This window comes from Cydia pomonella, chromosome 14 (assembly GCF_033807575.1).
Source record: "Cydia pomonella isolate Wapato2018A chromosome 14, ilCydPomo1, whole genome shotgun sequence".
Taxonomy (NCBI): Eukaryota; Metazoa; Arthropoda; class Insecta; order Lepidoptera; family Tortricidae; genus Cydia; species Cydia pomonella.
Window position 1 is genome coordinate 9019965 of NC_084716.1, and position 13952 is coordinate 9033916.

At 37.4% G+C, this 13952-nt stretch overlaps 1 protein-coding gene across 1 annotated transcript; it reads right to left on the reverse strand.

Moving 5' to 3' along the window:
- Positions 1-5140: 5140 nt before the first annotated feature.
- Positions 5141-9462, reverse strand: LOC133524857 (uncharacterized). The gene has a single exon (XM_061861006.1). It carries the CDS (start codon positions 9228-9230, stop codon positions 8454-8456), a length of 777 nt encoding a protein of 258 aa, XP_061716990.1. The 5' UTR covers positions 9231-9462; the 3' UTR covers positions 5141-8453.
- Between the last annotated feature and the right edge of the window lie 4490 nt (positions 9463-13952).

The following is a 13952-nucleotide window of genomic DNA, read 5'->3' on the forward strand; positions in this document are numbered from 1 at the left end:
GTCTGTGTGGAAAAAAAACCGCGAGTTTCTAAGTGCATTACAAGACTAAAAGTGCTACGAACCTATGTTATTGTTCATGTGCATGTGGATTCCAAACGCGACAGAGAACAGGGGTTTTTGTATCGACGGAGATGTTCTTCACAAACCACTATGAATCGACTTGGTGGCATCACAACACAAACAATCACACAAGAGGTATAACATTTCCGTGTTCCACAATAGTAACAACAAGAGTGAAGGACATAATAACAAATATTTCTATTGTGGAAAAGGGGGGGCAACACTGTGCATAACAAAGCACAGTGTTGGTTTAGGGAGAACAAGGAACAAAAGAAAAGTAACGCGTTTGTGGTGCTTGATTCACTACAAACATATAATAAGACTCTTTTTATGGTTGATTCTGGGTCGAGTGAACATACACTGAAAAAAATAGATAGCCGAACTGGTTTTGTAACTTTACTAAATAACTAAACTACGGTTATAAGAAAATAAACTTTGCATAAATTTACAAACTTATTTTGTAGTGTATACCCAGTACCTGAACACTGATAGCCAAACACGGTTTTGTAACATATAACACATAGTTCGCAAGTCCCAATTTTTGTGTAAACAGTAACCAAAATTTTGTTACAGTTATGCAAACATTTCTTTCAGTGTATATGCCGCGATCGTGGACTATTTTCAAAATTTACTAGCGCAAAAAGTGAATGGAAAGTCGAAGTAGGTAATTATGCGGGACTTAGTGTGCTAGGACATGGATAGATTGCGGTATAAGTGCATAACAGGAGTGAATGGGTTGAAACAACCATACATGTTTTGTTCGTTCCGGATATGAAATTAAATCTCTTCTCTGTCAACTGTGTGACATGTTGTGATGCCAGATGACACTTCGAGCAAAATTTGTAAAAATAACGAATTCTGTGCGTTGAAGTCTATACCTATTTAGAATTTCGGTTTAAAAACAATGTGGCGACTGTTGCTAAAACGTTGGACGGTACCTTGATCGAGTGGCATGAAAAATTAGCACATCAGAACTTCGATCATATCAGGAAAGTACTTGCGAAAAATAACGTTAAAATAAAGTGTGCTTCTGTTCCTAAGTGCGAAAGTTGCCTCGAAGGCAAAATACATCGCTTGCCGTTTAGTAACAGCGAGAGTGTGACCACAAGAACGTGCGAACTAATTCCCGCGGACACTTGTGGCCAGAGTTGTGACATATTTGAAATACTTGTATTTAAAATACAAATACAAAATACGTATTTTGGATTTTGTACTTAAGTACTTTTTAAAAAAAGTATTTTGTATTTTATTTGAAATACTATTCGAGACGTATTTTGTATTTGTAAAATACAAAATACTTTGTTATTCTTAGCTTCATTTTTCTAAAGCATTCCGCGATTCAGTAAAAACAAAAAATGGCCACTAGTGGCGCAGCAGCTTTGAAAGTCTATGCTCAAAATAACAGATGAAACAAAACGCATATAAAACCTGACCAATAATATATGAGGGACCCCTCTTGACAATCCTCAAAGTCACTGTTACGTTTTGCAGTGTTGGCAGCTATTTCATTATTTCTGTGTTGTTCGCTCGAAATGTCTTTAAAAAAATGCCAAAACAAATTGTATTGTATTATTTTAACGATTCGTATTTAAGTGATTATGAATGTATAAATGACAAATAAAAATACAGAAATAGAAAAATATATTTATAAAAAACCGGTACGTAAACAGCACTACAAAAAAGATGTCATTGTGGGCATTGTGGCAAGTATGTAATATAAATGTAAGCTTCGATCATATCATAAGTTAATTTGGTCGTTTTCATATCCAACTATAAAAAAAAGTGTTTTTACGGTACAACACTTATCTCCCGAGTTCAGCACCAGTGGAAAGGCTATTTTCGTATGGTGGTATGATTATGCGTCCACACAGACGCAACATGTCAGATGCTCTTTTTGAAGAGCTTGTGATTTTAAAATCTTTAATAAATAAAGAAAACCAGTAATTTTACCATAAAGTATTTTATTTCAATAAAGTATTTTGAAAATACATATTTTGTATTTAGTATTTAAATACAAAAGGCAAAAGTATTTTGTATCTTGCATTTGAAATACTATATTAAAAAAGTATTTGCATTTTGTATTTAAATACTTTTCGAAAAGTATTTTGTACATCTCTGCTTGTGGCCCGATGGAAGTTGCGTCTATAAGCGGTTCAAAGTACTTCGTGATATTGAAGGATGACTTTTCGAACTACAGAACAGTTTATTTTGTGAAAAACAAATACGAGGTGAAGGACTGTATCAACGATTTTGTAAACAAATCGGAAAACGTCACAGAAAATATATGCTCTGTCCGGTACCAGGCCTGATTTATATTTTGCTGTCTCCTTGTTGACTAGATATCAAAAATGTGCAAATTACATATTATTGACAGCATTAAAAAGGGTCCTAAGATATGTTGAACATACTCTAGATTATAAAAATATATAAATGTGAAAATGATGTTTTAGATGGATTTTGTGATGCAGACTGGGGTGGTGATCTCAGAGATAGAAAATCCACCACAGGCTTTATGGATAAGTTTTCAAATTGTCTTGGAGTTCAAAGAAACAAGTATCAGTCGGCTTGTCCTCAACGGAAGCAGAATATGTAGCAATTAGTGTTGCTGCAAGCGAAGCCTGTTGGTTGATAAATATGTTAAATGGGTTCGGGATGAATAGTGTACGTCCAGTGAATATATATTGTGATAACCAGTCATTTATTTCAGTTGCTTGCACAGACACTATTAAACGACTGAAACATTTTGACATTAGATACCAATTTATAAAAGATTTAGTCCAAAATAATAAATTTATCATAAAATATGTTAAAACTAGTGATCAACCAGCAGATATGCTTACTAAAGCCCTAAACGGGGAGTTGCTCACACATCTTATTGTGATGAAAGCCCTAAATGGGGAGTTGCTCACACAGTTTCTTGTGATGTGTGGCATGGGTAACATTCTATTTTAGGTTGTTATTAATGTATTTCCGGGTTCCGGTCTTCAAAGCTCTCTGCCATTCGTGTTAAGTGTAATGGTGTAACATCTATTAAAATAAAACTTATATTTCAAGTTTAAAACTTGTTTTCTTTATTTAATTCTATTACTAGGTACCATTAACATATACATTTTGTGTACTTAACCTAATTGCGTTACCATTAACCCATTCATTCGGTACAGCCAACCTAATTACTAGGTATCATTAACCTACATATCCGGTACACCAAACCAATTTATGGTACCTAGTAATTATAGGTAGACCGTTTAAATGAGTCTTCGCCCGCGCGGTACAGAGGCGCGGGGGTAAGGCGACAAAGGGGATCGAGAGAGGAGCGGGCGGCAGGCGCGCCTAGTGTGATACACAAGAGGTGAAATGCGCACTGGACAGGTTTTGAGATATGTGACGTTATAGCGGTTAATAGTTGGTGTTTTTTTAATGGGAAAGAATATGACGTTAATTTTATTGAAAGTTTATAAAACAACAAACTTAATTAACTTTTGTACTTTTATTCAATGCAAATTATGAATATAATAATTTATAATAATATGTAAGTACGATACTGATGATGACGACTCGAAAGTGATTTATAAATTATAAATCAATCACCTATGTCCATATCAATATCACTTGAACTTGATTCTTCACTTTCGGAGTTATCGTCATCATCAGAATCGTCCTGCAGATTTATAATCAATTGTTGATACTCAATAGAATTCGGGTCCAATTTCTTCTTTCTAAAATATGTGTACACATTAAAAGCCATTTGCTTGGTTTGACTATTAAGTTTCTGTCCAAAGATAAGTCGAGGCATCTTGAGAATGTAATCTCATGTGTATATTTCACCAAGCGCCCGGAACTTATTAACACGAGTGACTGCTAACCGCGTGGCTAGCAAACTGAGCTACGGCAAAAATGCGCCTGCCGCCCGCATCTCTCTCGATCCCCTTTGTCGTCTTACCCCCGCGCCCCTGTACCGCGCGGGCGAAGACTCATTTAAGCGGTCTACCTATAGGTTGGGTGCACCGAATGAGTGGGTTATTGTTACCTAGTAATAAGGTTGAGTGTATCGGAATATGTAGATTAACGTTACCTAGTAATTAGGTTGGGTGTACCGAATGAGTGGGTTAGTGTTTTATAATATATTATTTTGAATGTTAGAAATTACTGATATTTCTCAAGGAAGGGGGTCTATATAAGGCTAATATTGCAATGACTAATCTGAATTTGTCCGATTAAAATCGTTTAATTAAAAGCAGATTGCAATCTAGTATATGGGGTTCCTCAACTGTAATGTTTAAATCTTTTTTTACATAAACTACAACCCCATCATTTTGGTTATAATTAAACTTACTGCTATACTAATGAATGAAAAGAGGCACAAACATCTAGGTTAAATTAACCTACTTATAGGTTGGAAGTTACCTATTCAGTTGGTTGTATTTACTCAGTTAGTACGTTAATTATACCTCGAAAATAGGTTGCGACTACCTATTGACTAGGTACAGTCAGCCAAGAAAGTGGTTTACCACTTTTCGACTCTATTTGTCAAGTAATAGACAATAATAATAATAGTAATAATTATAGACTAGTAATGATAATAGTAATATTACTTGATAAATAGAGTCAAAAAGTGGTATACCACTTTCTTGGCTGACTGTACCATTACCTACACAACAACAAAATAGCCAGTATAAATATTGCTTTTGATGCAAACCCCAACAGGTTAAATTCATGTTTAAACATTTATTTATTTATTTATTTAAAACTTTATTGCACAAAAGACAAACTTAATGTACAAAAGGCGAACTTAATGCCATGAGGCATTCTCTACCAGTCAACCTTAGGGCAAAGCAGAAAAGATTGTAGGCGGCGCGTTTAAAACTAAAAGAAATTGTTATTGAAAGAATTGGAGTCCTAATACACATAAATTAATTATAAACTACTTAAATACATAAAGACACATACATACATTACATAAATAAATAAATATATATATACATATATATACATAATATACATAACCGATTCGTGAGACTGATACTTAATTGATCTTTAAACTGCCAGCAAATAAATCACGCAAAGATTTTTTGAAAGCAAACTTGTTGGGAGCTTTTCTAATGTTAGGGGGAAGACCGTTCCAGAGACGTGCTGCCTGAATGGCGTAAGAGTTAGACATGAAGCTTGTTCTATGAGTGGGGATAGAAAGAGAGAGATTGCCAGTAGAGCGAAATTGACGGTCACGAGAAGCACCATAAAAGTGAAAGAAGTACTTAAGGTATTCAGGGGAGTGTGGATCATTGAGAATGGAATAGAGAGTGCAGAGCATACGAATATTACGCCGTTGACGAATAGGGAGCCAGCCCAACTGGGAACGAAACGAGGACACATGATCATATTTCCGGAGACAGAAGATAAAGCGGATACAATTATTAAGAAGACGGTCCAACTTGTCAAGTAGCTCTTCATTTAAGTCAGGATAGCATACATCACCATAGTCGATAATGGGTAGGATTAAGGTGTTAACTAATAAAGTTTTAGTTTTGACTGGCAAAAAGTGTCTGAATTTGTTAAGAGCGTGAAGGGTGCCCGTAACCTTCCGACTGATTTCGGCAACCTGCGGTCTCCAGCTCAAAGTACAATCCAAGTGCACACCTAAATCCTTTACAGACGGGCTAAAAGGTATAGGAGTGCCATTGAAACACACCGGCCTAATCGTATCCAGATCCAACTTGGCCAGCTGACGCGAGCTACCGATAATAACGGCCTGACATTTGGCGGGATTTACAAATAGGCCAAACTTTTCTGACCACTGCTGAATATGAGCGAGGTCCCTGTTTAGCTTTTCCGTAGCGGCTAACATATCCGTTACTTTACACTGGTCGTAGAGCTGTAAATCATCGGCGTAAAGATGGTATGCGCAGCAAAGTTCGGCGGTGATGAAGTTAATAAAAGTGGAGAAGAGAAGCGGGGAGAGAATACCACCTTGAGGTACGCCAGTAGCCAGATCGCACCAGTCCGACAAAGCCCGATCAACTCGGACTGCTTGCTTGCGGCCCCCAAGGTAAGCAGAAAACCATCTAAGGGCTGTAGATGAGACATTTAGATGGTTGAGAAGAGCAAGGAGAATGTCATGATCAACAGTGTTAAAAGCGTTTGAGAAATCAATCAAAATGAGTACTGTGACCAATTGATCCTCCATGCCACGTCTGATGTCATCAGTTACCTTAATGAGAGCAGTACAAGTACTGTGGCCAGGTCGAAAACCAGACTGAAACGGGCTCAACAGTTTGTTAGAGTGTATAAAGTCAGAGAGTTGTCTGTGAGCCGTGGCTTCAGCGATCTTAGATAGAAAAGGGAGGATACAGATGGGTCTGAAATTACTAGGCAAGGTAGGATTACTAATTTTGGGAAGAGGAATAACAAATGCTTTCCGCCAGAGCTCAGGGAATTCGCCATTTACCAAAGAAAAGTTGATGATGTGAGTTATCACAGGAAGCACACAATCAAGAATTGCGACTATCATGTGACGACTCACATCATCACAACCAACGGCTTTAGATTTGATGGCTCGAACAATGTCTTTTACATCAGTTTGAGAGGTTGGGTTGAAAGAGAAGAAAACAGACAGGGAAGAGGAGGGACGGGACGAAATAATTGAAAGAGTTGTTGCCTTAATGCGATCGTTAACGGACAGAGCAGATGCAAAGTGCCTATTGAGTTCGTTAAGTGAAAAAGCAGTGCCATCGCATCCAGCACCTTGCTTACCCAGCCCCAGTGATTTAAGGAACTTCCAAACATCGGCCATAGAGGAAGAGGAGACATTGTGGTGAATGAAACGACGCTTCGCTGCACGCACCATCTGATTGCACCGGTTGCGAGCTTTTTTAAACAAAATCCAGTTGTCCTCGGTACGGCGGTGCTTATAAAGTCTAAAGGCTCGGTCCCTTCTCCTCATGGCTGTACGAACGCCTTCGGTAATCCAAGGTGACGGGGGACGCCTGACCCGCACGGTACGCACTGGTGCATGTTTATCAAAAATATCTAATACGGCAGCATTGAAAAGGGACACCTTTGCATCACTTGAAGGGGCAGAAAACACTGGCGTCCAATCAATGGCCGCTGCATCTCTAGAAAGAGAACCAGAGTCGACTTTGGCAAAACAGCGCATGGTTACAAGAGCAGGCTTGCATTTCGGTGGTTTTATTTTATAACACGCATATATCAAATCGTGATGAGAAAACCCAGGGGCCGGAAGTTGACCATGCTTTACAACGAGATTAGGGGATGACGAAAGAATGACATCCAGCCACGTGTCAGTTGTAGCAGTGTGATGAGTTGGAGCTAGAGGAAGAAGAGAGAAATTAACGGACTGAAGTAACGCTTTCAATTTATGACTATGGGGCGAGTCTTTACATAGGTTAGTATTAAGATCACCCATTATCAGGTGATGTGTGTAATCCGTGCTAAGTGACTCAAAAACTTGTTCTAATTTTGAAAAATAATCGATTGCTGGGGGACTGTAGACTACCCCAAGAACGGCTTTGACCCCTTTAACATTTATCTCGAGGAAAATCCACTCCGCCGACCCAGTGTAGTGAGACTGCGTTAAGTTCAGTATTTTATACGGAATAGTGCTCCTGAGGTAAATGGCCACACCACCGCCACCCTTTCCAGTACGATCATTCCTAATTAAAACAAACCCAGGCAGGGCATAAGAAGTAGAATCGAGTGACGGTTTCAACCAGCTCTCAGATACCAGGACTGCATGAACAAGGTCAGTTTGAAACGTATCAATAAGGTCTGTGTAATGGGACGGTATGCTTTGGGCGTTGATGTGGCAAACATTGAAGTGGCAAGAATCGAATTCATGAGTCAAAATAGTGTTAATAGTGTGTGAAGTGTTTAGAGAATTAATTGACAGAAATGCCGAATTATCATTGCTGGCAGAATAAAAAGTATCATCATCGGACATCAAGTGCAACAAATATAAATATATAATATATTAAATATGCTAAAAATATGCTTATAAAAATAACATAATTACATTAACAGCACAATCATACAATCCTGCTCATCCTGCTGGTTTGCCTGTGAGAGATTACAGAGTACAGAGTTTGGTACAGAGTAAACACATAGAAACAAAAAACTGTAACAAGAAAAAGAAAACTTCAACAAACAAGTGTTTTAAAACAAAGCTCAAACGATTTATCTACAAACTGTGACTCAAACAAACTTTAGCAAGAACTGACAGATCTTGACGTTAGACTGACGTTTCATAAAACATGCAATTAAAAAAATTCTCTAAAAGTAAACTAGAGGGTAAGAAGAAATTACAATCAAATAAACCTAAGTTGTACCGTGTTCTGTTTACCTTGGAAATAAAACCAACCCACCATAACACGGCACTACAGTTAATAAAGCGACACCGGTTTTACAACACGCCGAGATCGGCCAGGCTGGCCACTGGGGTTCGTCGCGTTCTCCTCTTCAACTGGTTGCTCAGGTGTAGACGTCGATTGCGCCGGGCGCTCGCCCTGTACAGTCTTCAGCCGAATGATGTCATCCTCGGACTCGATGCGTTCTCGTTTACCCGTGCGCAACTTAACGTGGATTTTGCCATCAAGAGACCAGCAGTTCCTCATGCCAAACGCCTTGCGCGCTTCTGTAAACAGGGCCTGCCGCTGCGGAGTGAGGAACTCGGCAAGAGAAAACGCGGTCCCCTTGAAGGCTGTTTTCTTTTTCCAGACTGAAGCTTTTAGACTTATGTCGGCAAAACGCACCAGAATGGGCCTGCAACGACCTTCAGAAGGCTTACCGAGCCGATGACAAGCCCTAAGGCAAGGTGATGATACATCAGGGATCTTCAAATGCTCGCTGACAATACTAGAGACTTTAGCGCTTACATTTTCGTCGGCTTCCTCTGGTATGCCATTAAATAAAAGAAACTTTCGCCTGTGCCTCATCTCCATGATGTCCTGGGATTTGCTGAGAGCATTGATTTGCTCTCCCATGAGTTTGAGCAATGCCAATGTCTGCTCCTTAAACACTGAAAGTTCCTCGCTGACACTGGCAATGGTCACCTTGGCTGCTGGGGAATTATTCAACTTCCGCTCAAACTCAGTGAGCATCCTGCGGACACTGCTCTCCATGGTCTTCTGGGCCTCCACAATTTGCATGAAGTTGGACATAGTGCTTCTTGTGTTGAAGTTTGAGGTTATATGAAGTGTCAAAATACCAGCAGGATGAAACAGTTACAATTTACTGTATTTTAATTCATCTACAGTGCTGCTAACACTAATTCACAATATTTTATATAAAATTGGTGTTTATCAAATGTCAAATCTTTAAACTGTAAGTATTTTCCAATTATTAATATATTTCTTACAAGAGAGATGTGTTACTTATTTTACATCTACCACCCAAAAATTTATGCACAGACTTCATTTTGGAAATGATAAGAAATTCTTTAATTTTATTTTCAGATCGAAGAAGATTGAACATAGAAGCAAATCTGGCAAGAGTGGCAAGTTACGCCTGAAAAAGACTGCAAATATGATATTAACCAAAACAAATAATGGGAATGTAAGTATCCTTCCTGCATACTGTTTATAATTGTGGTGTTTGAATTTATTTACAAACTTAGCTTCTGTTAGCGAATTTGTCTGATGTGGTTATTTCTGTAATCATAACTTATATCCTTCACCGGGCCTTAAACTAACTCTATATCAAATTTCATTTAAGGGCACACTGCATGCCGTCTGCGCAGTTTCCATATATATTGCAGTTGTGTTGCATTCCGTCTGTATTGGCCCTAAATCGGCTCAGCGGTATAGGCAGACTTACACGTAAATAAATATTATAGGGCATAATTACAAAAAAATACTAAGTCCCACACAATAAGCCTTATGTTGTATGTAACGTGTCAAATTGGCACGTCTCATGTGTGAAATAAATAAATTTCTACCATAACTTAACCTGCATTCGTTTAGTTTCTCCGTTTTTAAGATTGTCTCAAACCTTCTCATATTTTCTAGATGAACTATGTTTGTAATTTGTGTAAATTGGTGGAACGAGAATTTTCTTTCGCCGCCCCCGTCTTTTTATTACAGTACCTAAACCAGGCTAATGGAATTAAAGACACGGAAATGAGAGATGAAAAGGTCGAACGTAGAAGGGAAAGACGTAAAGGTCGAAAAGCTAAAAAATCTCAAACTGGTCCTTACTTACGATCTAGGTCGGGGTCGACTCCGTCTCAGTTGGACTGAGAAGTAAATACTCCAGTAGTTATTAAAAATTAGTTTTCGGATTTACCAATGCCTGAGTCTCGAGAATCTATGCTCCAACTTGGACAAAAATCAATTCAATCGCAGACTACTACTCCCCCTGCCCCTCTACAAGCATGCCCTCCGGTATCATAAATTGAAAGTTCACCCGCAACTCCATCGCTAGCTATCACAAATAAAACATTGCAAACCTAATGATCCTGGGCCATTTACCATTCACGTACAATATGACAGTGAATCCTCGGGTGCCACGCTGCATCCTGTGACTTTTGGGAATTTTTTTCACAGCTATCACAGGGAACTTCCGAATGTCATTGACATATAATGCGAAAGTTACAAGGTGGATTAATTATTTAGAGCAGTTTGATTACTAATTTAAACATATTAAAGGGACACACAATGTAGTTGCTGATATTTTGTCTAGATATCCGCCTGAGGGAGATATTTTACAAGAAGAAAAGATCAAGCTCCCTGAAATTTTATACATAGGAAATAATACGAATAAGGATCTTATATCGAAGTTAAAAGATATATCTAAATTACAAAAAAAATATTTAGAAATTAGTCAAATCATAACGCGTTTAAAAGATAACACTGATCCAATTAATTTAACAAAAGTAGAGCAACGGTATAAATTTGAGAATAATATCCTTTATTTTAGGCCAGATAATTCGTAAGGATGTGTCATTTATTTACCTGAAGTTTTAAGAATAGAGTTAATTCAGCAAATACATAAGAGAAGAGAGAAATATATAAGAGATCGATTTTATTGGAAAGGTATAACACCATTAGTTAAACGAATTATTCGAACTTGTCATGATTGTCAATTAGTAAAAAGCGATCCTGTTAAAAAAGTAGGACCTTGTCAATCTGTAATTACCCAAAATATTGGTGATATGGTTATGGTAGATTTATACGGACCATTGCCTACTGGTCAATTTGGTATGAATTACATATTAGTAGTACAGGATTCGTTTAGTAAGTTTGTTAAATTTTATGAATTAAGAAAAGCTACAGCTAGCTCGGTGTTAGGGAAAATGCGTAAGTTTTTCAATATTATCGAACCGAAAGTTATTATGTCAGATAATGGATCTCAATTTTCTTCACGGCTTTGGAAGGAAAATATGGCAGCTGATGGTGTTAAAGTGATATATTCTACTGTTAGAAATCCGCGAGCAAATATTGTTGAAAGAGTAAATCGCGAATTAGGTCGTTTATTTAGGCAATATTGTAAATCAAATCATCGTGGCTGGGTAGCATTGTTACCACAGTTAGAAGAATTATATAATAATACATATCATGGTAGTACAGGTTTTACTCCTTGTGAGATCTTGTATGGTTAATCAACAATTTTATCATTTGATAACGAGATTTAAAAAAATGTGACATTAGATGTTGGAAAAATTAGAGAAAAGGTAAAATAATATTTAAGAAAAGCCAGTCAGGTACGACAAATAATGTTTAACCAACGTTATCGGCTCGTACAATTTCAGATAGGAGATTTGGTAAAAATAAAAAAATTAAATAAATCAGATGCTAGTAATAAAATAACAAAGAAATTCGAAGCACTCTATGAAGGACCATATATCATTTCTGCTATACACTTCAATAACGTGTATACTTATTTAGTTAGAGTCGTGTTAGGTTATTACATTATTTAATAAAAAGAGTAAAGGTAATTACGGATTGCGGTATTGTAAAGATTTTAGAATTTTCAATTTTTCTGACTGGAATTTTAGGAAATAGGTATTTTAGTATTTTAGGCAAGTCTAGATTTAGCTAGGTAAGGTAAATAGGGTTTATTTAGATAGACAGAGAGTGATAGAGGGGGGGAGTATTACAGTACGACCGGCGAATAAAACAAACCATAAAGGTTGGAAGACGCACGGAATTATTTTTTAAAGCTCTCATTTCGATCCAAGTAGGTCGATAATGCGTTGCGCGAGTACGTCCATTCCTCGCTAGATGGCAGTAAGAGTTCCAAACAAACAAGGATCGTATATTTATTTTAATATTAAAGACGAGGAAATGAAATTATGTTGTTACAATACATAAATGGTCAAAAATATTAGATAACCTTAAACTGATTAGAGATATTGAAATACCACGACATGTAGGAAATATATGTTGGAGAGGGAGAAAATAAGATAGCATTTCTTATGGCAAAGGCCAAGACAACACCCTCAAATGATCAAAAGGATTTGAAAAGCAGGCTGATGAAATATGTCAAACCAAGCATAGACTTACCCATACAGAAACAACATTTGTGGACAGACGGTCTGGTTGTACTTGGCTGGATCAAATCAAATAAACTGCTATCTCCGTTTATTACTCGTCCTGTTAACGAAATCAAGGAGAACAAAGATTTCGAATTTCTCTAGGTAAATACAAATAGAAACCCTGCTGATTTTGCTACTCGGCCTGAGCCGTGGGAGAATAAAAAGGGATTTTGGTTCATTGGGCATGAATTTCTTTCCAAGGGACCAGTTCATTGGCCAATTAGTACAAAATTTGAAGTTTGACAAGCCTTTCTTGTGGCTGGGTTTGCCTGGACATCATTGATGGTGTCAGTAGAGGATTGTGAGAAAGACATACTTGATATTCGACTCGATTTGGATCTTGATGGCCATACAGCTAAAAAATCTCAAACTGGTCCTTACTCACGATCTAGGTCGGGGTCGACTCCGTCTCAGTTGGACTGAGAAGTAAATACTCCAGTAGTTGTTAAAAATTTGTTTTCGGATTTACCAATGCCTGAGTCTCGAGAATCTATGCTCCAACTTGGACAAAAATCAATTCAATCGCAGACTACTACTCCCCCTGCCCCTCTACAAGCATGCCCTCCGGTATCATAAATTGAAAGTTCACCCGCAACTCCATCGCTAGCTATCACAAATAAAACATTGCAAACCTAATGATCCTGGGCCATTTACCATTCACGTACAATATGACAGTGAATCCTCGGGTGCCACGCTGCATCCTGTGACTTTTGGGAATTTTTTTCACAGCTATCACAGGGAACTTCCGAATGTCATTGACATATAATGCGAAAGTTACAAGGTGGATTAATTATTTAGAGCAGTTTGATTACTAATTTAAACATATTAAAGGGAATAATATCCTTTATTTTAGGCCAGATAATTCGTAAGGATGTGTCATTTATTTACCTGAAGTTTTAAGAATAGAGTTAATTCAGCAAATACATAAGAGAAGAGAGAAATATATAAGAGATCGATTTTATTGGAAAGGTATAACACCATTAGTTAAACGAATTATTCGAACTTGTCATGATTGTCAATTAGTAAAAAGCGATCCTGTTAAAAAAGTAGGACCTTGTCAATCTGTAATTACCCAAAATATTGGTGATATGGTTATGGTAGATTTATACGGACCATTGCCTACTGGTCAATTTGGTATGAATTACATATTAGTAGTACAGGATTCGTTTAGTAAGTTTGTTAAATTTTATGAATTAAGAAAAGCTACAGCTAGCTCGGTGTTAGGGAAAATGCGTAAGTTTTTCAATATTATCGAACCGAAAGTTATTATGTCAGATAATGGATCTCAATTTTCTTCACGGCTTTGGAAGGAAAATATGGCAGCTGATGGTGTTAAAGTGATATATTC

What these genes read in the sequence shown, in the direction of transcription:
- LOC133524857 (XM_061861006.1), bottom strand. Translation starts at nt 9,230, where the DNA reads ATGTCCAACTTCATGCAAATTGTGGAGGCCCAGAAGACCATGGAGAGC.